General features: G+C 43.1%; 11 protein-coding genes across 11 annotated transcripts; 6 read left to right on the forward strand and 5 right to left on the reverse strand. All coding sequences in view use genetic code 12, as the record gives it.

Moving 5' to 3' along the window:
• Positions 1-365: 365 nt before the first annotated feature.
• Positions 366-1,655, reverse strand: CJI96_0002422 (uncharacterized protein; the record flags this gene model as incomplete). Its single annotated transcript, XM_054702088.1, has 1 exon — positions 366-1,655. One exon carries the CDS (start codon positions 1,653-1,655, stop codon positions 366-368), a length of 1,290 nt encoding a protein of 429 aa, XP_054558063.1.
• A 135-nt stretch (positions 1,656-1,790) lies between these two features.
• Positions 1,791-2,783, reverse strand: CJI96_0002423 (uncharacterized protein; the record flags this gene model as incomplete). Its single annotated transcript, XM_029035942.2, has 1 exon — positions 1,791-2,783. One exon carries the CDS (start codon positions 2,781-2,783, stop codon positions 1,791-1,793), a length of 993 nt encoding a protein of 330 aa, XP_028891184.2.
• Positions 2,784-3,232: 449 nt separating this feature from the next.
• On the forward strand, positions 3,233-4,651 carry CJI96_0002424 (uncharacterized protein; the record flags this gene model as incomplete). Its single annotated transcript, XM_029035943.2, has 1 exon — positions 3,233-4,651. One exon carries the CDS (start codon positions 3,233-3,235, stop codon positions 4,649-4,651), a length of 1,419 nt encoding a protein of 472 aa, XP_028891185.2.
• Positions 4,652-5,409: 758 nt separating this feature from the next.
• On the forward strand, positions 5,410-7,092 carry CJI96_0002425 (uncharacterized protein; the record flags this gene model as incomplete). The annotated part of the gene is made up of 1 exon (XM_029035944.1): positions 5,410-7,092. The coding sequence occupies one exon, from the start codon at positions 5,410-5,412 to the stop codon at positions 7,090-7,092; it is 1,683 nt and encodes a 560-aa protein (XP_028891186.1).
• Positions 7,093-7,763: 671 nt separating this feature from the next.
• On the reverse strand, positions 7,764-9,902 carry CJI96_0002426 (putative ferric-chelate reductase; the record flags this gene model as incomplete). Its single annotated transcript, XM_029035945.2, has 1 exon — positions 7,764-9,902. One exon carries the CDS (start codon positions 9,900-9,902, stop codon positions 7,764-7,766), a length of 2,139 nt encoding a protein of 712 aa, XP_028891187.2.
• Positions 9,903-10,454: 552 nt separating this feature from the next.
• Positions 10,455-11,531, reverse strand: CJI96_0002427 (TRAMP complex RNA-binding subunit; the record flags this gene model as incomplete). Its single annotated transcript, XM_029035946.2, has 1 exon — positions 10,455-11,531. The coding sequence occupies one exon, from the start codon at positions 11,529-11,531 to the stop codon at positions 10,455-10,457; it is 1,077 nt and encodes a 358-aa protein (XP_028891188.2).
• A 287-nt stretch (positions 11,532-11,818) lies between these two features.
• Positions 11,819-12,334, reverse strand: TVP18 (Tvp18p; the record flags this gene model as incomplete). Its single annotated transcript, XM_029035947.1, has 1 exon — positions 11,819-12,334. The coding sequence occupies one exon, from the start codon at positions 12,332-12,334 to the stop codon at positions 11,819-11,821; it is 516 nt and encodes a 171-aa protein (XP_028891189.1).
• An 837-nt stretch (positions 12,335-13,171) lies between these two features.
• On the forward strand, positions 13,172-14,407 carry CJI96_0002429 (uncharacterized protein; the record flags this gene model as incomplete). Its single annotated transcript, XM_029035948.2, has 1 exon — positions 13,172-14,407. One exon carries the CDS (start codon positions 13,172-13,174, stop codon positions 14,405-14,407), a length of 1,236 nt encoding a protein of 411 aa, XP_028891190.1.
• A 220-nt stretch (positions 14,408-14,627) lies between these two features.
• Positions 14,628-15,719, forward strand: SFH5 (Sfh5p; the record flags this gene model as incomplete). Its single annotated transcript, XM_029035949.2, has 1 exon — positions 14,628-15,719. One exon carries the CDS (start codon positions 14,628-14,630, stop codon positions 15,717-15,719), a length of 1,092 nt encoding a protein of 363 aa, XP_028891191.2.
• Positions 15,720-15,916: 197 nt separating this feature from the next.
• Positions 15,917-17,635, forward strand: CJI96_0002431 (uncharacterized protein; the record flags this gene model as incomplete). The annotated part of the gene is made up of 1 exon (XM_029035950.2): positions 15,917-17,635. One exon carries the CDS (start codon positions 15,917-15,919, stop codon positions 17,633-17,635), a length of 1,719 nt encoding a protein of 572 aa, XP_028891192.2.
• A 230-nt stretch (positions 17,636-17,865) lies between these two features.
• Positions 17,866-20,781, forward strand: MCD4 (mannose-ethanolamine phosphotransferase MCD4; the record flags this gene model as incomplete). Its single annotated transcript, XM_029035951.2, has 1 exon — positions 17,866-20,781. The coding sequence occupies one exon, from the start codon at positions 17,866-17,868 to the stop codon at positions 20,779-20,781; it is 2,916 nt and encodes a 971-aa protein (XP_028891193.2).

Genomic DNA, 20,781 nt, shown 5'->3' on the forward strand with positions numbered 1-20,781 from the left:
GGAGCAGAAATTTCCTTGCTTCACCGAAATCGTCAAGTTATGGAAACAAGCAGGTATTCCAGCCGCAAAGGTGCAAGCAATACCAAGCAACAATTCTACTGCGAAGAATAGGCGCAATGTTATGCCTGAAAAGAAAAAGGCGAGTGTGCTGCTGAATCTGGCCATCACCTATACCCGTGTTAGGGATGCAAAGCTTAAACAAGGATCCAGCGGGAGAGCAATAGTCATTGCTGCCGTTGACAACGGGATAGTAAACTTCTCGAGCTTTGGCGAGACAGAGTTCAGACTTACAACTACTGACTTCAACAAAGATTTGAGCTGTGTAATGCCACAAACAGATCATGGGATTGTTCATCTAGAAGAGACTATGATTTGATCCTAGAGTTTATCCTTTGATCTTCAGTCATATAATTCAGCATTGGCGTCCACGTTTCCTGAAGCCTTTGCAATGTTGCACTCGTGAGTCTTTCCCTAAGATTGTTGATTGATTCAGCAAACATATCTTCGAAGAAATCTTCACTACTCCAGTTGTGTCGATAAAACTGAACAAGGTCTTTCACCCAAAAATCGCATTGCTTTGCATCAGCTCTGTAACAGGCACTGAAATACCTATCAAACGATCTTCCCAAAAGTTTCATGACTTCTGAGGATTTTAGGCTTGAAAAGTCGACTTTGGAAATACTTGATCTGTATATTCGAAGCGAATCTAGACGTGTAAGTATATTGCTCTTATGCGCCACTATCGCCTTCAAGACAGCTAAATGACTTTCAAGTTCCTCGTCATCTTTCAAATTAAAGTCATTCACCGCTTCTAGGGGTCCTTTGCATAATTCAAATTCTCCCAAATGTTTAGTAATTAATAGTTCAAAAGCAGCTCTCCCTTCCACTTCCTGGGCTTTCATCAAGTTCACAATTAACTTCGGCAGAATAGAGCTACGAAGCTTGTTCAAGAAGTCCTCAAGAATATGCTCATCATCTAGAAGAAAAGGAAGTATATTCAACGGCTTCCCCTTGGCGTTGAGTCCCTTCTGTAAGATCAAGGGATGTTTGACCTTTCCCCGGAATGGATTTGGCAATTTTATGACTGGAAAGTTGCTAGAGAACTTCGAGGGAAGTTTGGTATCGTTGTAGCCCATTAGAATTTGTGACGCTATATCATTCAATTGAGGTCTTATCTTGTTGTTGAGCTGAACAGGATTGAGAAAAAAACCTTCCCCTAGAGAGGCAAATGGGACCGAGTTTTGCTTCCGGAGGTAGCTTTCACGCAAGGCACTAGTATAATGCTTGAAAATATGTTCGCAAGTGTCTGGTTTTATATTCTCAAAACCGTTGTATTTGCCAACGATGTCCAAGTCATTAAGTAGACGATGAATCTGATAATTTAAAAGTTTGGCTCCTAGAGCTGTATGAAAACGACAAAGTGAAGTTTCTTCATCAACAATGCTGTTGGTATTCGTCTCGGAAAACAGCAGTGTTTTATCATTATGTTCTTCAGCGTCACGAAGAATGGTGAGGATTTTCTCCATGGTGGGTATGGAGGAGTCTAGCTCCTCCATAAGCCTGATATCGGGCCTAGCAGTTGTATATTTTCTAGAAGCGACAGAGCTATCAACGATACATCGGAGGTACTTGTATTTACCTATACATCGCATCATTGATAAAAGTTACACTTCGATGCGAGATTCAAGTAGTGCGCATTAATAGATCCTCAATTAGAATCTGTGTTGTTGAAACCAAACTAGAATCGAAATTGTAAGCCAATTCAAAAAATTGACAATTTTTATGAGTTATTATGTGTTACCTCCGTTGCCAGGTGTACCGCTTTTAGAATTCTGCTGTTTCGAGTCACTGTGAGAAGTACTTGCTGATGCCTTTGTGATTTGCCTTTTCGGTGCTCTCTGTGCCTTCTTCTTAGGTTTGGAATGACTTTCACAATTATTTGAAGAATCATCTTTTGAACTGCTTCCGGACCGCTTTGTCTTGTTTGCATCATCAGCTTTTTTTTGCTTTGAAGGACTCTTCTTCTTTGACTTTGCCTCGTCGTGTTTGTTCGATTTCTTATTGATCTTTTCTTTGGTCTTTACATTATTTTTTTTGGACTCTTTCTTTTTATCCGTATGTTTCGGAGCTTTCTCCTCGCTTTTCAGCGACTGTTTTGCACGAGTAGGTCGTATCCCTTTTGATTCTTTCACTTTGCTAGTTTGGTCTTTATCATTCGCTTTGGGTCGACTCTTTTCGCGTTTAAGCCTTGCCTTCTCTGCATTTGTTGAATTGATAATGGCAACCAAGTCATGAGATGCCGTTGGCGATTCAAACTGCTCCAAAAACTTTACGAACAAAGGGTCATGAATGATGCTTCCTGGAGTCTTCGGCGGCGTTAAATCAACGACAGAGCCAAAAATCGGCTTGAACATCTCACATCGTACCCGATCCCCGCTATCGAGATCCTCGAAAACAATCTTTTCCATTGAACTTCTAAACGCATTGGCTTTCTCTTTCAGTGTGAACTTAAAGTAAGCTCTGGAGAACGTGGGTTCCTCAAAAGGTTTTGTTGACGGACTGCCTCTTTGATAGTAGTAGTTCACAAGCAGGCTCTTGCCGCCCTCGAATGGATGGGCCTCGCATGGCAATTGTAGTAGAAATGCCTCCTCTGTCAAATTCGGAGGAAGAAGTCTGATTACCACTTTAGTATCTGGATCGTCATATTTCACAACAAGCTGATTGTCTGGTCCCTTAGACGATTTCTCTGATACAGAAGATGGATTATCGCTCGCCTTCCCCATGATATAGCGTGTGTAGTCCTGTCGTTTTGATTATTTGCAACTGATCAAGATTTGTGTCGCACTGTCGCAAAAAATACTTTGCACCGGTGCTCTCACACGACGAATTTGCAAACCTTCGTAATGGTTTCGGAAGATTAGATCATACTGCAAACAATATTTTACATCTTCGTCTACATTATATTAGAAGCGTGTCATTCAAATCGATGTACTGATCGTAAGACGAAAAGATAGAGTGCTTAAATGTTGCCATTGAACATATCACTTATGAATTGAGCGATTCAATTACATATCTACACAGTACCTTAAGGATTTAAATAACCTATTATTAAGTATATTGATATAGCGTGAGTATGATTTATGCTTAACTCGTTTATCCCAGTATTTAACGTAGCTTCAAAAAAGCAGTCGCGCACCGAAAACTCTCGAGGTTACGTCTTCCCCAAGGCACGATGGATATCCTTAAGGATTACCTACAGCAGGTCCAGTCTGCCTCTTTTCAAAGTCCAAAAGAGCAACCCCAAGGTCTTCTTAATCTCCTTCGACTCCATCCATCGCTCAACCCATGGATTGTGAAAATTTACAACATTGGCGTGCTCTCTGACAATCAAGTAAGAGAAGAAATAAGAAGACGAAATCTATTTAACGATGAGTGGATGGCGTTCCAAGAGCTTGTAGAAAGCTTTGTAAAACTTTCGAATCAAATGAATCCATATTCTATGCTCGAATCGTTCGATTTATACGCTAACTACCTCAACGCTCTATCAATGGCTTTCACCAATAAATTGTATGGATTCACATTGACGCCTTTGATTCAGGATACCATTGATATCATTAAACCAATGGCCACGCAACTAGATCTCCAACTTCTTTATGTTGAGAAATATAGAAGGCCAAGATTGGTATTCCTAGCATCCTTACTATTAAAAATCTTCAACAACATACGATCACAATTGGGCGCCAACGATCATATTGAAACGGCGAAAAAGTCAATAATGTTGTTCATTGGTGTTAGGCTTTGCCAGACATACTTCCAATTGTTGAATCCCCTCTTGTGTCGAAATGTCTTCTCCAATATGAACAATGCCAACTTGAAGATGATAGACTTTCCTAAAAGTCAACAAGTTCAGTATAGGTATTATTTGGGAAAATTCTATATGGCAAAGTACCACTTCGTTGACGCTTATCAACATTTTCACTGGTGCCTATTGAATACTCCATCGAACTACATGGTAGATAACTCCAATGTGACTCAAATATTACGTCACTTGATTCCACTTGGCATAATAATCGGCAAAAAGCCGAATATGAATAACATCAGAACAACATTTTATTCTTCCAGAGCAAGATGTCCAAAATTTTTGGACATTCTTGAAGGGATATGTGCAGCCGTACAATTAGGCGACTTCAACAGATTCACAAGAGTTATCAATAAAGCTGATCATTACCAGGTGCTCAAGAAGTATCAGCTTTTACTATTGTTTGCTGAAAAGGCTCCGATTCTCATACTAAGAAACCTTGTGAGGAGGGTGTGGAATATACAGGGCTGTTCAGCAAAGCTCGACTACGACAGCATTAGGCTGGCTCTCACAGTTTCATTGGCAGGCCGCCCATTGAGTGCTATCAACTGTTTTGGCGAATGTCAAGAAAGCCAAGGAGAAGATATTGACGACTTCGCGGTTGAAAACTGTCTAGTAACACTAATCGATCAAAATCTTTTAAAGGGGAAGCTATTTCCAAGACTCAGAGTGGTTTCCTTGAGTAAAACGGGCGTCTTCCCACCAATTGCAACAATCTTGTTTTTAAAATTTGGCAACGGGCCAGAGGGAAAGCTCAACTATGCGGACAAATGGATGGAACAGGGGCGTTAGTAAAAAGGCGTTCTAATTAGACATTTTTTCCCGCCCAAAGTGCGACATGGAGTGTGCCTTTCCTAACCATGGCAACCATGGCGTTGTGTGTGGCGTACCTAAAGTACCCTCATGTAATTGACATAGAAGTTGCTGCCTCTGAGGCTAGACACAACACAAAATGAACAATTGCCGCAATCCGACTGTTGTGAAGACAGACTTTTCCCGCCTAGCTTGAACGCTTAATCCGAGAAGAGCAAAGTGTGGCACTTTTTCTTTTGCCTCGCTTGGCACTGCTGCAAATAGATCGTGCGGTTCTCCTGTGGCCCGAACCCCAGATTTCCGAGCACTTCCACTCCATCCACTTAACCACAGAGGGGACGATTGCTCGAGGCCCCACGAGCACAGAGTTGTTTCTAGACTCTTGAAGCCTGCAGTCGAAATCAAAGCTGGTTACTTGAGCTATTATCCCCGAGGAATTCAAAGAATCGATTTGTAAAGGGGCGACCTCTTTAAGCGGAGGTAAACGTCCGAAGCCCTTCGCGCCGCAGTTTGTGTGGAGAGGGCCTTCTAGACATCCGTTGTGAGGCATTCTGTGATGGATACTGCACACATGCAGAACGGTATTGTTCCCTTAGCGCTCCTAACTTGGTCACTGCAGTCCAACATTTGCGCAGGTAAAGAATGAACCACCACAGTACTTAACCTTTCCATCATCCTGATTTCACTAACTGACAAAAATTTTCGGTTACACTCTGCCACTTGTTGGTTGTATAAAAATGAGGTTGATTGATCTTCCCAACAACGTCCTTGATACCATCTTGGACAACTGTGACCAGCAGTCACAGCTCACGTTGGCACGCATGACTTATTACTTACGCTTCCGGGTTTATGAGTCTCTCTACAGAAATATAATGGTGGTTGAATCTGACCGCCAATGGTACTGTGGTACAAATGCTGACTCTCACGGCTGGACGCTTTTACCGGCTGCAAAACTACATCAATTTGCGGACTGTCTCAATTTAGTCACTTTTAGGTTTATTCGCAAGTTTGTCGTCAACACACATGGGAATGATAACGATAGCAGTTTGCTTTATTTATACGATAGAATGGCGACGTTTTGGAGCCAGCTTCCCCACACACTTTGCATGATCAACCACGATGTCTTAAGTTTACGTTGCGTTCGTTCCCTCACCAACTTTCTAGCACTGAACTCCGTGCAGTGCATTGATAACGAAGACGAAGACAATTGTGAAGTGAAGAGAAAAGATCAAAAGGTCTTAAATCTTCTGAACTGGTTTGTTTTTAGCACAAGCGAATTCCTTGCGTTGCCCGCAAATCCGATCTTAGAGCAACTTAACATGTACGTGGAGAGCAATGCTTACCTCCAGAACACCGAGAACGTTCAGAGTGTGTTTTACGGTTCCTATGAAGCTCCAACTCAGAATTTGCGAAATTTGAGCAGGCTTTATTTGCATTCTCCACTTGCTTTCCTTCGTTTCACCGAGATGGCTGACAACCTCGGTGTATCTAATTTGAAATTAAAGGTGTTTTCGATCTCCACCTCGCATCGTGCCCGTAATAATGCCATTACCGATTTTTACAAGATACGTCACTACGTTGATCTCAACCACCTCGAAGAGCTTGAACTTAAGATGAACTGCACTCGTCTGCATGAATGCTCCGCTAGCTGCATATTTAGCTTCTTTGAAAGCTGGAAGCAGTATAATCAGTATTATGGATTGAGTACAAAATTGAAGAAGTTGGCGATAGTGCATTACAAGTCGTTGGGAGACACGGCGCAGTTTAAGAATGTTGTTGAAAATCATGTTTTTAGCGAATTGTTTGGATCTTTGGAGGAGGTGTTCATAAATTTGTCGGACTCGGTAAAGTCGACCAATGATCAGTACAGCATTGACGTATCGAAAGTGTGCTCGCAACTTCACAATGTGCCTAATCTCACAAGCCTCCACATTTCGAGCTTCATGAATGAGTGGGTTAGTCACCTCCCTCAGTTGTTTGACAAACGTACCACGACTTCTCAGGATCTCTTGGTGAACCAATGCAATTGTGATAATTGCAACTATTCAAGATCCTATTTCGTGGAACTCGCTCGCTTGGACAAGTCAAATAATTATAGCCATAAGGGAAAGCCTTCAGATGTTGAAATCACCTCTGCGGAAGTCACGACCAGTGTTGATTTCTCTGAGATTGCTAATATCAAGTTCTTGCAGTATGTCGCTGGTCAGTTCCGAAGACAAGAACATTGCATGGAGAGGAACCTTCACTCCGTTGGCTCCATGCTTAACATGCACGAGATGCCTTTAGAAAGCAACGAGGAAACAAACAAATTCCTGTCTCTCTTAATGCATTCATGTCTCAATGATTTCGCTGCCCTATTGGTGCAACATGCCCCCAAGCTTCGGATGCTCAACCTTGGTGGCGTATGTATTCATACATAGTCCAGGAGGACAAGCCTACTTCCATGATGATTACGAACTAATGAAGTTTTATGAAATAACTAATAACTTTAATATAGGATAATATAGAGCTAAATTCATTTGATTTCAATGGTAGGTGTGACGAGAAGACCCGCACATATTTGGTGCCACTTAACCCGCATTATTTCAAGTGCATCTGTCGCAACCTATATTGATGGGACCAACAAACACAAATCTATTCTTTTAACCTCCGCGGCTGTTATGAACAATTAACCTGGTCATTATGCCTCGCTCAACAGTAACTAGAGAGCGTATGGACCAGATCAATTCTCAACTAATTCAGGCAGGTTCAATTGGCCTTTTGAAGGGTTTACTAGTTGGGTTGGTATCCGGATACTATTTCAATTATCGATATAATCACGGACACAATCAGAGATTTTTCAAAACCCCATATAAGATCTGGTATCTTGTTTCTTGGGGAGTTGTGGGAATCACCTTTTCGGCCGAGATCGCAAAACTGAGAATTGCTCAATCGCTAGCTGAAGAGGAAGACATTCGGAGAGGTGAGTTTTTTCAGCTGCTGCTCAGTGGGAAATGAACGAGTTCAAGCGAACCACTTTTTGAATTGTGCACCGCTATATAGAAAGCTATTTACGAATACGAAGACGCTATCAAAAACGAACCGCTGTTTCTCATACGTAAAATGCCTCTTCATGGTATTTGAGCCCATTCTCACTGGCCCAAAGTTTCACGTTTTTGACAAGTGACTTGGGACCGGCCGATATCACCCATACTTTCTCAGCATCTGGAAGACTTTGCTCTGTTCTTATTTTGTTTCTGCCTGGAATATCTCTGCAACAAATAAGGCCAGATCCATCCAACTGTTGCGGCCCAGAGCATTGTGTAAAGATATCATGTTGATTGACGCACCAATTGTAATAACGGTAGTTTAATTTTGGCCTGCCTTTATAGATGCGGTTCTCCAAATTTAGTCTTTTCACAGTGTTCTCGAACTGGGTATGCGATACATTGCCCTTTTCTAAGTCGATGTTGAATCTTTCATTAATGGAATGGGATCTGCTGGATTTACGGGTTAATGTGGACCTCATGTCTTGACCGATAGCATCATCCTCATCAAATTCGATGCTATCCTCGAATTGTTCATTGTACTGACTGAGTGGACTGAGCAGCTGAATGGTGCAATCGCGATTCTCTTCATCGTCCAGCATATCTTCATCTGATAAGTCGACATCAACGTTCTCCAGCTCCTGATTCAAGTTTGATTCCTCATCAAGAGTGTATGTCAATCTCGAATGCTCATTGTGCTCCGAGCCACACGTTGAGGGCTTCCTTGACAATAGTTGGAAAGTTCCGTAGCTTGGCATTCCTGAGAGAGGCGATGATTCAGACACTTCGGAAGGATTGCCAGTAACGAAAATTTCAAAGTCGTCCCCATGAAGATAGCCTTCAAAATGGCGAAGGATGGATATATCTCTATAGTCACGAATCACCCAAAGTATTTTAACAGGGACGCCATGATAGTTCAGTACCCTCAACAAAGGGATTGCAAACGATATTGCGGAGCCTCCAACAACTATTAGCATTTTTCTCGCATTAATTCCCAACTTCGATATAGAGAACCTTGAATTTTCATTGTTGCTTGTTTTGACAAGTAGTAAATTTGGGTCAAATGAGCCACACACTTTATATCTGCGACTGTCAACCCATTGAAATGCACCTTTACGTACAATGAGCTTCTGCGACCGATCCAGCGGTAACGAAACCAATGTATATGGGTGGTAGTTGGGAATAATCTGCTTGTAAAGACGCTTGAGAATATTGCCACTGTGATCAGTGATACGAACATGAGCACCAGGATTATTAGCCCTGATCTTTATAAGGTTGTTGGGGAAATCTACCAATGCCAAGTTCGGTGATACATGAGTCACTTTGAAATCACCAACTTCAGAAGTTCTAGTATTTTGCACTCTGTAAAAAATCTGGTAAGCCAAAATGGCTATGTTTAAGATATTCACGTATGTGGTCTTAACAGGCCTTACGTGGAAAGGAAGAAGCAAAACGATAACCCAACTCCAGAAGTAATGATTAAAGAAGAAAAGCTTATACGTGCGATCGCGAATCTTCAGAAGTGAAGTGACGATGATCATGAGAAACCCAGCCAAGGAACCCCAGCCGTAGAGATTCTCGAGTTTCCACGCTTTCTGCCATGTTCCATTCTTGCTGAAAAACCCGAGGTACAAGATGGTATGTATTATAGCAAGCACTATAACACCACGCGATAGCCATTTGTGAATTGGGAGCAAACTCAAATAGAGGGTGTTGGGCAAGGGAGATGGCCGTATGGTCAAGAAGAACACCGTTGGTAAAGTCACAACCGACAAGCGCCCTAAGCGCTTGGCCAAGAAGATCAAGTCACCGCCATTGATGTCCAGGAGCGCCAAGACGGTGAAGACTGACGACCAGAGAACGATCTGAGTGATGGCCAGAAGGTTCAAATATGAAACGTAAGCCGTGTGCTTGAGGAATTTCGTGATGCCTCGGAGTATACGATTGATGACGCTGCCTTCTCTCCCGCAACTGTTGATGCGGTCACACATACTATTGATCGGCCCTAAAACATGCACTTTGTTGAAATACAAATGGCCGGTGGCTAGCAAATAGTTCTGAAAAGTCACACCAAGCAAGAACACTGCCGACACCCAACCCATGATCTCCCCAAATCGGTTGGTTGTGTTTTGCCGACAGTCCTTATACTCCTTGGACTTGGAGTCCGGGTAGTGGAAGTATTCAGAGAGGAAAGAGACATCCATTTTTTAAACGTGGCAATGTCGTCAAAACTCACTCAGAAACACTTATTTATGGTGGGTGACCGCCTGGGGAATTAGCGCGAAAGAGTACTTCACTGATCTTTAAGATAAAAAAAAGCATTCATCGAAGAATATCACGCTCTGTGCTTGTACAGGAAGGCACTCAGATCTGGCTCTCGATTTTGGCAATCAACGCCGTGCTACTCGCGAATTTGGCCCACCCAGGCGTTGAGGCTGCATGAACGGCTTCAAAGTTGGCACTGGGCACGGGTATAAAGAAGCTTGTTCCGCTCCTTGTTCCGTATTCTCCGTGTCCTTCCTGTTGGCGCTTTGCATATTTCATTTCGAGCCATGGTTCTTGATGTAATGAGTGAGATACTACTCGGGACTATCTAGTAGGCGAAAGAGCCTTCTAAATCGAGACTAGAGTACACTGCTCAATACTTCTGAGGTACGCTCTCTCTTGCAATTTCTGTTGGGCCATCAACCTTGCACTACATGTGAAGCACTTACTCTCACCCACAAACGCCTTATATAATTACCTCTATAAATCCTCTAATAAAATGCCTGGAAGTTCTGGTTGCGACCACCGTTTTTTGGCAAGGTTCCTGATCTGTTAGGTTTGATTACGCCGTTCCCATTGCGAGATGACTGATATTGTTTCTTTTGTCCTTTTGGGGCGATTACTCCAGAGCGATTCGCTTTTGTTGGAATTGGCGGGAGACTTGCCTTGTTCTTGCCCAGCTTGATGATGCCGGACCTGGATGGCTGAGCAGTGGATGGCCCGTTGAAATCTTTCAGCGATGACTTGAGAGCCTGCTGATTTTTCTTGAAGTCGTTGATATTTCTGTTACCCAGGTGCCCAGAACCAGTTCCTTTATTTTTCAGATCATTTGCGAGCCAGCTGTATAACTTTCGGAGGTGCTTGGGCAAGTTCGTGCCGCTGAACGCACTGCCATTCCTATTAGGTATACGCGATGAACGTTGCCTGTGGCATTCATCTCCAAAATGCGTATGATCACCACAATTATAGCAGTATATTACAGGCAAGTCTGACATTTTCCACAGCAGATCGCTCTTATCACCTTCAGGCAACGGCTGCGTTATGTAAGAGCGCCATATACTGGGGCAAGTATAGTCGCTATGATTGAATGTGTCGCAGTGTCTGCAATATTCTCTCTTTCTACTCTTGTTCTTGCAAGCAGACACCATATGACCTCTTTGACCACATTTGGCGCATATCATTGTTGTGGGACACTGAGTTTCGTAATGATCACCAACTTTACCACATTTGTGGCATATGACAGTCTTACATTTCGACCTGATATGGCCCCTTTTGTGGCAGTTATCGCATAAGGGACCAAGTGCCTGCTGTGCGTTGACAGTGGCACCCTGCTCAGGATCAATTACGCCGAAATACCTTCCCTCACCTCGAAGCTCGATAAGCTCGTCTGCATTATCGTTAACTTCGTCGTACGAAAGAGAGGTGACGCCATTACTATCACTCCGCTGATTGTTTTTCTCTTCCGGAGGCAGCTCTGAACTCTTTTCTGTAGGCAGAGGTTCTGACCACCTTGTGCTCTCGTCAACTTCTGATGGCTTTGTGTCTTCGATGAAAGATAGTAGACCCATTTTACTAAATATTAGTGGCTATGGATATCAGATAGGGTAGGCTTGAGATGCGATATGTTCGCCTTTCTTTTTTTTTGTTGTAATATGGGATCACGTGCACCGACACGTGCCAATACCTATACACTTGCATACCTTTTGTTTTTTACAAAATATTGTTAAAAAACAATATCTAAAGATTATAACAGACACCCTTAAGATAGTGCACTAGACAATAAGCCCATCACCTAACTCATAAACTAGACCATTTTCCGACAGCAAACTCGAGCAGTTCTTCGAAATCACCAAAATTACAACACGTTTCTGACCACGTTGTGGGCAACTTGTGACTCCAAATCGTCATTGTTGCCTGTAACGCTAATGGAAGTCTTGAGGTACTCTTGGTGTTTCAAAGCTGCGAACAAGTAGCACGCCGATGCCAAAGTGAACACAATGGCAACCACAAGCAACGATGTGGCCAGAATGACCAAGCTGAGGTATTGTATGGCGGCCATTAACAAGTAGAAGCCGCAACGAGGCCAATTCTCGTCAAAATTGCGAACAAAGTTGGTGAAAGTGTCTGTCAATGGGCAGATCTTCAACAAAAACGGAATCTCCACGAATACCACCACAAGTCCCTGCACGATACAAATGATGGAGAAGATTATCACAAGATTGAAGTGAAAGATGTTGGCAATTCCCAATGCAAGGCAAAGGAAGATGTTTAAGATCCCAAGCCACTGGCCATAAAGGGAGAAATTTTTCTTTTTGAAGTCAGCTGAAAAGCCACTAAAAATATTTGAGAATATATTGCCGACGTTTACCATTCTATCTGTGGGCAGTGGCTAATGAAATAGTGGTTGAATCAACTAGTAGGTTGGGGAAGTAAACGAGGAAAGTGTTTACACCACTTGTTACTCCGAGCGGTCTATATGCCGTACATACTGGTGACCAAGTCATGGAGATTGGCCAAGCATTGGGATAATGTGTTAAGTTGATACACAAAGTCGCAGAAAATTACATTTTTGATATGTAATACTCTATAATCTGAAGCAGATAAATAGTTAGAACGGTACCAGGTTGTCAATTGGACGTGGGTTTGTGGTCTGCATGGCTGCAAATTCCAGCCGATGAACGGACCTCTAAGAAACTTTTGATGTAAAACATCGAAGTATAGAGCTTCTTAAGATTAAAAAACTAACTGATGCCACACTGCATCTGCTACTCTTCTTGAGCATGAGGCTTTCACGGCTTGTCAAAATTGGGAACGCAACTCACACAACCTCAAGCTATTCCTAACATTATAAAACCTAAAGTAGCTGAGAACTATATTGATTCTCGATCTTAATACGTACTTGAAGCTTGAAGTTGTGCAGTCATGGGCAGTGGATCGATCTCTATCAGATTCAGCGGAGAAGTCATGGTTCATAAAAATCTGTCTGCGCAAACTGGCTGAGAAAATATATGTTTAAAATGATTAAGATTGAGAGAGAATCTGAGATTTTGAAAACTCCTAAAGACAACTGTCTTGTCGTGTATCACGACTACTCTGGCTATCCAAGTGATTCCACCTGCATGCTCGACTCTGCTCTATGTATGCTCATTGATCAGAATCTGAAAAAAGAGATCATAAACCTCCTTCGTCATATGGCTGATTTAGAAGAATGGGTAAAGATACAGTAATAGGAATTGTCGGCAAACCTTCCAGCGGAAAATCGACAACACTTAATGCCTTGACCGATGCCAACGCCAAAGTTGGTGCGTTTCCATTTACTACTATAGACCCTAACAAGGCGACAGGATACTTGGAAGTGGATTGTGCGTGTAAAAGATTCGGAAAGAGCGATATATGTAAACCAAACTACGGTTACTGCAGAGATGGCAAAAGAGGAGTTCCTATCATGCTTTTAGATGTTGCTGGGTTGGTTCCGAATGCTCACTTGGGAAGGGGATTGGGGAACAAGTTTCTCAGTGATTTGACCGAGGCCGACTGTCTTCTTCATATTGTGGATGCAAGTGGCACTACTGATGCCGAAGGAAAGGAAACTAGAGGCTATGATCCGCTCAAGGATATTGAATGGCTCCAAGACGAGATCTTCAAGTGGATTTTGGGGAACTTGACAGAAAAATGGGGCTCTGTAGTCAGACGTCATACTGCCACCAAGTCGACCACGTTAGAGACACTTAGACAGCAACTAGGAGGCTATTATGCCAACAAACAGTTAATTGGAAAGGCATTAGACACTATACCTAATCTACCGCCTTTGCAAGAATGGGACACAGAGATGGTCGAGAGAGTCGTCAGAGCTTTCATGTCGGTCAAATTCCCTACTGTGCTTGCGTTGAACAAAATGGACCATCCAGACGCCGACAAAAATGTGTCGAAGATCATGCTCAAATACCCTGATCTGAAGTGCGTGCTCACATCGTCACTCACTGAGGTTCTTCTAAGGAAGTTGGCTAAGCAAAACTTCATCAAGTATGACCTGGGCACCGAATTTGTTGACACAGCAGAGGATCTTCCAGACGCAGGGTTGCGTGAAATGGACGAAAAGCTCCAAAACAGAATAGAAAATATTAGAGATTTGGTTCTCTACAGATTTGGCTCTACAGGTGTTGTACAGCTTTTGCAAGCCGCAGCTGAAGTTTTAGACCTAGTGCCCGTGTTCCCTGTGAGGAACATACAGTCTTTCACGGGCAGTTCAGGCAGTCTTGTTTTCAGAGACTGCGTCTTGGTGAAGCGTGGCCTGTCGGTGATATCGGTTGCGAGAAAGATCATGGGCGATGTGACAATTGCGGCCATTGAGGGTGTGGGTGGTCTTCGTGTAGGGGAGGAAGACACAATTGATGTGGGGAAGAATGATATTCTCTCGTTCAAATTGGTGCCTGGTGGTCACTAAATATTATATTGAAGTAGATGATTTTAAAATAGTAATTTCAGCTTCGTCAGCATTTACGGATCATGTTCCTCTTCGCAAATTTGATGCTGCATGTGTGGGAGTGTCTATAAAGCCGACTCGGGTGTATGCTCAAAAGCCGTTTTGGCAGCGGCTCTAGCGAAGCGAAATCATCGTTTAATATAGATACAATTTTTTTTTTTTCCTTCATAATTCATCTACAATGGCTTTGGTAAAATCTACAAAGCTCACAGAGGAGCAGGAAAAGAAGCTCCAGCAGCTTATTCAGGACATACCTGATATTCTCGCAAAAACGGAAGACCCTTCATACGACGAGATTTACGGTTATCGCATTGCCCCCGAGGAGAAGGAGTATGTGAATGTGGAAATCAGAAATGAGATCTTGCTCAAGTTTTTGATTGCAAGAGAGTACGACATTGAAAAAGCCAAGGAGATGTTAGTCAATACTTTCAATTGGAGAAGAAAGTTCCTTGTGCTTAGTGCCGCATACGATGAAAAGTTCGATAAGGACTTGGAGAAGATGGGCGTGATAACCAATTACGAGGGCAACAAGCACAATTTTTCTGTTGTCACCTGGAATTTGTACGCCAACTTGAAGAACCCCAAGAAGTTGTTCGCCAAGTTTGGTGTGGGTGTTGACAACCCTGATAAGACCGACCTTCCAGGCACCATGTTCTTAAGATGGAGAGTAGGACTTATGGAGAGATCATTGGCACTTTTGGACTTCACTAACCCGGACAAGTGCAAGATTGCCCAGGTGCATGACTACAACAATGTATCTATGTTCAGAATGGACCCTGGTATGAAGGCAGCCACCAAAGAGATTATTACCATTTTCGGCGATAACTACCCAGAGCTTCTTTCTAAGAAGTACTTCATCAATGTTCCACTCCTTATGGGCTGGGTTTTTGCTTTCTTCAAGGCCACAGGGTTTATGAGCGCCGCCACATTGAAGAAGTTCGAGATGCTCAACCACGGCGACTTGTCAGAAGCTTTTGGTAAGGAAAATTTGCCTCAGGCGTATAATGGTGGCGAGACAAATGAGAAATTTCCTGACATTTTTGCTCTGCAGGTCGATGATTCCACGATTGAGAGCCCCGAATACGGCCTGATCATATTGGAAAAATTGAAAAAGGCACAGGAAGAAGAGAGCAAGAAACAGGAATTAGCGGAGCCTGTTGAAAAGACCACTGAGGGTGCCAACATCGCCACGGACTCCAAGATTACCGAGGATGCCGGACCTGAGACCCCGGACGATGAGAAGGTCACAAAGAAGGATGAGACCGTCGCTTAAATTGACAGTGTTTCAATGCGAGAAGGACGGATATTTCATCAGCATATGAGTTATACAGCATATGAATACTACATCTAATAAATAATACATTTTATATTGTAACTGGTTGCAAATTACGTACCTTGATCACGTGATAAAAACACAACATTTGATCCATCTGGATCTCCAGGCAGAGATTCAGGAAGTACTTCTACCTGATGGTAACTACGTACTACGCAGTGCTAGGGGTCACTCCTGGTGCTAGTCCTGACGAAATCAAGCGCCAATTTAAGAAACTTGCCGTTAAGTATCATCCAGACAAAACCGATGATGCGAAGCACCACGAGATGTTTCTTGAGATCAACAAAGCTTACGAAACTTTGAGAGACGAAGAAAGCCGAAAAGCTTACGATGATAAGAATGGTATATTTCGTACTACATCAGGTCCATCAGCATACTCCGAAGCATACAACTACAACTTCAAGACAAATTACCCAGGAACGTCATATGGCAGAGGCACATCATACTACAGTTTCTTTCAGCATAACTACCGCTCATATACGGATGCGGCAAGGAATCACTTTGATAATAAGAGCTCTAGAAAAGATGACGATGCAGCTTCTGCCGCTGCTAAGTTAGCACAGAAAAAGATGCGGGAAGATCTAGAAAGAAGGCGTCAGGAGCAACTATTCGAAGCGCAGAGGCAAAAGCAAGAGCAGGAGCGCCGAGATCGAGAAAAGAAGTTGCGTGAGCAGATGGAGCAACAACTACAAGAGCAGATGGAAAGGGCTCGACAAGAAAGGAAGATGAGAGAAGAAGAGCTGTACCTGCGAGCGAAGGCAGACCACCACCGTCGTCAATGGAATCAGTTCTATGAAATAAGTGAAAGCGATAGTGACACGCGCGAGAATGAAAGTGGCAACAGGGAAGATGAGCCCATTATCGTGGAGGATGAGGACGTCTCTTCTGATAACTTCGAAGACTGCCATGCATCACCTCCACAGGCAAATGGTCATGAAGACAGTACCGTTTTAGAGGATAAAGAAATTCAGGGAAAGGCAAATCATACATATGTCAAGCGTGAATGTCCCACAAGCAGGTCTTCAACGGAACCAGAGATCGTGGAAGTTACATCGAATGACGATGAGTCGACTCGGAACCACCAAGACGATTTCACAAGTGGCAAAGGTCCTGCTAGTCCAAAACGTCCTTTATTCGAGGACTTTGATGACGATGTACCAACTTCCGCCAACAAAAAGCCGGCTAAAAATATAGACTTATCTGAGCTACGCCTGTCGTTGGGCACTTCCATAGATGACACGAACTTCAACGATATTCTAGACTCACTACCTCGCACATTTGGAGCAGGTACAGAAAAACCGCCGAGCCCAGACAGAATCAGGAAATCAAGCAATTCGGTTCATCGAATGCCCAACAAGCGAGCCAAGTTCTCAGGCCCCTCCCATGGCTATACCGATGGGAGATCTCGAGCACAAACATTGCACACACCGGTGAATAAGGTGCCCTCAAAGCGGAACAACTCAATCACTGTCACTGATCTTTCGCCTGAGTATGATGAGAGCAAGCTCATGTTCACAACTCAGCCACCCAACATCAACATGACATCAGACCTCACAACTGAAGAATGGCTACGATACACGAACGCGATACATGAGTACGAACGAGGATTCGCTGCCTTTCGCAGTGCTGTGCTCGAGCACCAGTTGCTCAGGTTTCAGAAGGACGAAAGACACCATGATACGATTTACGACGACACTTCCTGCTTAGATGCGTTTCTGAGCACTTTATTTAACGACATGCTCATCTTCCAGAACTACGGAAGAGCTCTTCAAGAGTTTCGAAATGTTGTGAAAACGTTTCGAGACAACTGTGAGCTTAAACGAGAAATTGAGGCTCGTGATAACATACGTATATAATGCTAGAATAATTGGAACGAATACACGACAAAAATCTCTATCCTTTTCGTAACCGTATTATATTATATCTGCAACGTGTCCTTCGCATGCCATAACCACCATCTTTTGCAACCCGAACGCGACTTACATAAAGTGGAGCCCATGCTGTAGATTTTTTTGCACACCAACTGGATCCCATTTTTCGAGATTCCCGGCCTTCCGTATAAGCCACTGGCACATATCCACTCGTTATGTTCGGGATCACCCAGAGACAGACGTTTATCGTCGTGGGTGTGCTTTTTCATTTCTACTACTTATGGCTGATCTTCGATATTTACTTTGTCTCGCCGTTGGTGCATGGAATGGATCAACATAAATCCACGTCTGAACCACCAGCTAAAAGACTATTTTTGATTGTGGGGGACGGCTTGAGAGCAGATAAAACTTTTAAGAAGGTGATGCATCCTAGGACTGGCGAGGAGACGTATTTGGCGCCTTATCTACGTTCTTTGGTGGAGACCGAGGCTACCTGGGGAATTTCTAATACTAGGATGCCAACCGAATCTCGACCTGGGCATGTGGCCATGATTGCAGGATTTTATGAGGATGTAAGTGCTGTGACAAAGGGCTGGAAGGAGAATCCAGTCGATTTTGACTCGTTTTTCAATCAGTCTACACACACGTACTCGTTTGGTTCCCCGGATATTCTCCCGATGTTTGCTTATGGTGACAATGTTGTTCCCGGTAGAATTGATGTCTGTATGTATGGGCATGAGTTTGAGGATTTTACGCAAAGCTCAATTGAGCTAGACTCCTTCGTGTTCAAGCATTTTTATGAATTGATGGACCAATCCTCAACAAACCAGACACTTAATGAAGAATTGCGCCAGGAAGGAAACGTCTTTTTCTTGCATCTTCTTGGCCCTGACACCGCTGGGCATGCTTACAGACCCTACTCAGCAGAGTATTACGACAACATTCAGTACATCGATAAAGAGCTCGAGAAGTTGATACCCCGTATCCACGATTTTTTTGGCGACGAAGATTCGGCTTTCGTATTTACCGCAGACCATGGTATGTCAGATTTTGGTTCGCACGGTGACGGTCACCCTGACAATACAAGAACACCATTAATCGCATGGGGCGCTGGCGTAAACAAACCTGTGTTAGCGGACGACTTTCAAAAATCAAAACAGGATCCAGTTGAAAGCGGATACGAAGCGGATTATTTCGACACTTGGGGCTTCGACCATTTATCTCGCCATGACGTGAACCAAGCAGATATCGCATCGTTGATGGCATATCTTATTGGAGCTAATTACCCAGCAAACTCTGTCGGTGAGCTTCCACTACCATATATCAAGGGAAGTGCTGTGAACAAGGTAAAGGCATTGTTTGAAAATGCTTTAGCAGTGGTTGAGCAATATCTCGTCAAAGAAAGCGAAGTGTACAATCACCAATTTCAGTATAAGCCTTTCGACCCTTTTGTGAAGAAGCCAATCGAACAATATAAGACGGAAATTCCTGAACTCATTACAAAACTCGAAGAGGGTCCTGACGAAGATCTTGAAGCGGAAGTGATAGCTTTGACGGAGGAGCTCATGAAGGCTGCTTTGAGTGGATTGAACTATTTGCAAACTTACAATTGGCTCTTGTTACGTTCCATTGTGACTCTTGGGTTCTTTGGCTGGATTGCCTACTCATTCAATGTCTTTCTCAAGTTGTTCATTCTCAAAGAGTTCGAGCAACCAGCTTATTCGAGAAAGCTTTTGGTGGCCTTCGGTGGGGTTGCCTTATCCATTAATTACTTATTGTTCTACCAGCAGTCTCCTATCAACTACTACATGTACGCTGCATTCCCACTCTTTTTCTGGTTCACTATACTCAATGAAGCATCATTATTGTTCAAGGGGTTGCATGAGTTCCTCTTTGGAATTTCGGGTCCCATGAAACTCTTTACTTTGGCGGCTTTCCTCGGAATGTATGAGGGTATAGTTTACGGATTCTTCAACAGAGTCATTTTTTCGGTGATCTTGGTTTTGATCGGTCTTTATCCCTTCTGCGTCCAGAGACGCTTGAGCCTAAAAGTGAAAATTACATGGTTGCTCAGTTGCACTAGCATGTGTATTTTTACAAATTTAGATGCTGTTAAGGTGGAGAGCTTGTGGCAGATTAATGTTAGTGCCTTATTGGCAGTGATGGTTGGCATTCTCGGTTTCAAAAAGGTTCTAAATAGAGACCTCAGACCATTTGAAAAGAACTTGATTATAGCCCAGCTTATTACTGCCGTCATTACATTATACGCTACGAATGTATCTGTTGTCTCGTTGCAAGCTAGGGAAGGCTTGCCGTTGTACTCACAAGTATTGGGATGGGTGACCTTTATTACATCGATTGTCATCATTCCAACCTTGTATGCACTTAACCCGTCGTCTGACTACCAGCTACGTTTGTTAATCATTTACTTAACTTTTGTGCCCGCATTTATCATCTTGACAATTTCATTCGAGTTGTTCTTCTACGTGGGGTACTCATTAGTTTTGTTGCAGTGGTTGAACATCGAGACTAATTTGAAGTTAAAGAGTAAAGAATTGGAGGAGTCTAAGCGCAACAGCCTTGATTTACCAGAAGGTTACTGGCTTCAAACAATTCGTGTGTCGATCATTGGTTTTTTCTTCCTACAGTATGCCTTCTTTGGTACTGGAAACATATCTTCGATCTCAACGTTCTCGTTGGATTCTGTTTACAGGTTGATCCCGATTTTCGATCCATTCCCGATGGGCGCACTTCTTATGCTCAAATTGATAATTCCATACATCTTGTTATCGACATGCTTTGGTATCATGAATTATAAATTAGAGATCAAGAAGTTTACCATCTCGACATTGATCATCTCGACGTCTGATTTCTTGTCATTGAACTTCTTTTACCTCGTTAAAACCGAGGGATCGTGGCTCGATATTGGTGTCACGATTTCAAACTACGTGTTGGCAATCCTCTCTTCACTCTTCATGCTTATTCTCGAACTTGTCAGCACCGTCATATTAAAAGGAGTTGATCTCAATGAGGACAAACTCGAGAGGAAACGGAGGAGGATAGAGGAAATTGTGCAAGATCAAACGTCAATTGGCGATAGAGTGAGGAGTAGAAGGGAGAAGAAAGATTAG

The sequence above is a fragment of the Candidozyma auris genome, chromosome 2 (genome assembly GCF_003013715.1).
Source record: "Candidozyma auris chromosome 2, complete sequence".
Lineage (NCBI taxonomy): Eukaryota > Fungi > Ascomycota > Pichiomycetes > Serinales > Metschnikowiaceae > Candidozyma > Candidozyma auris.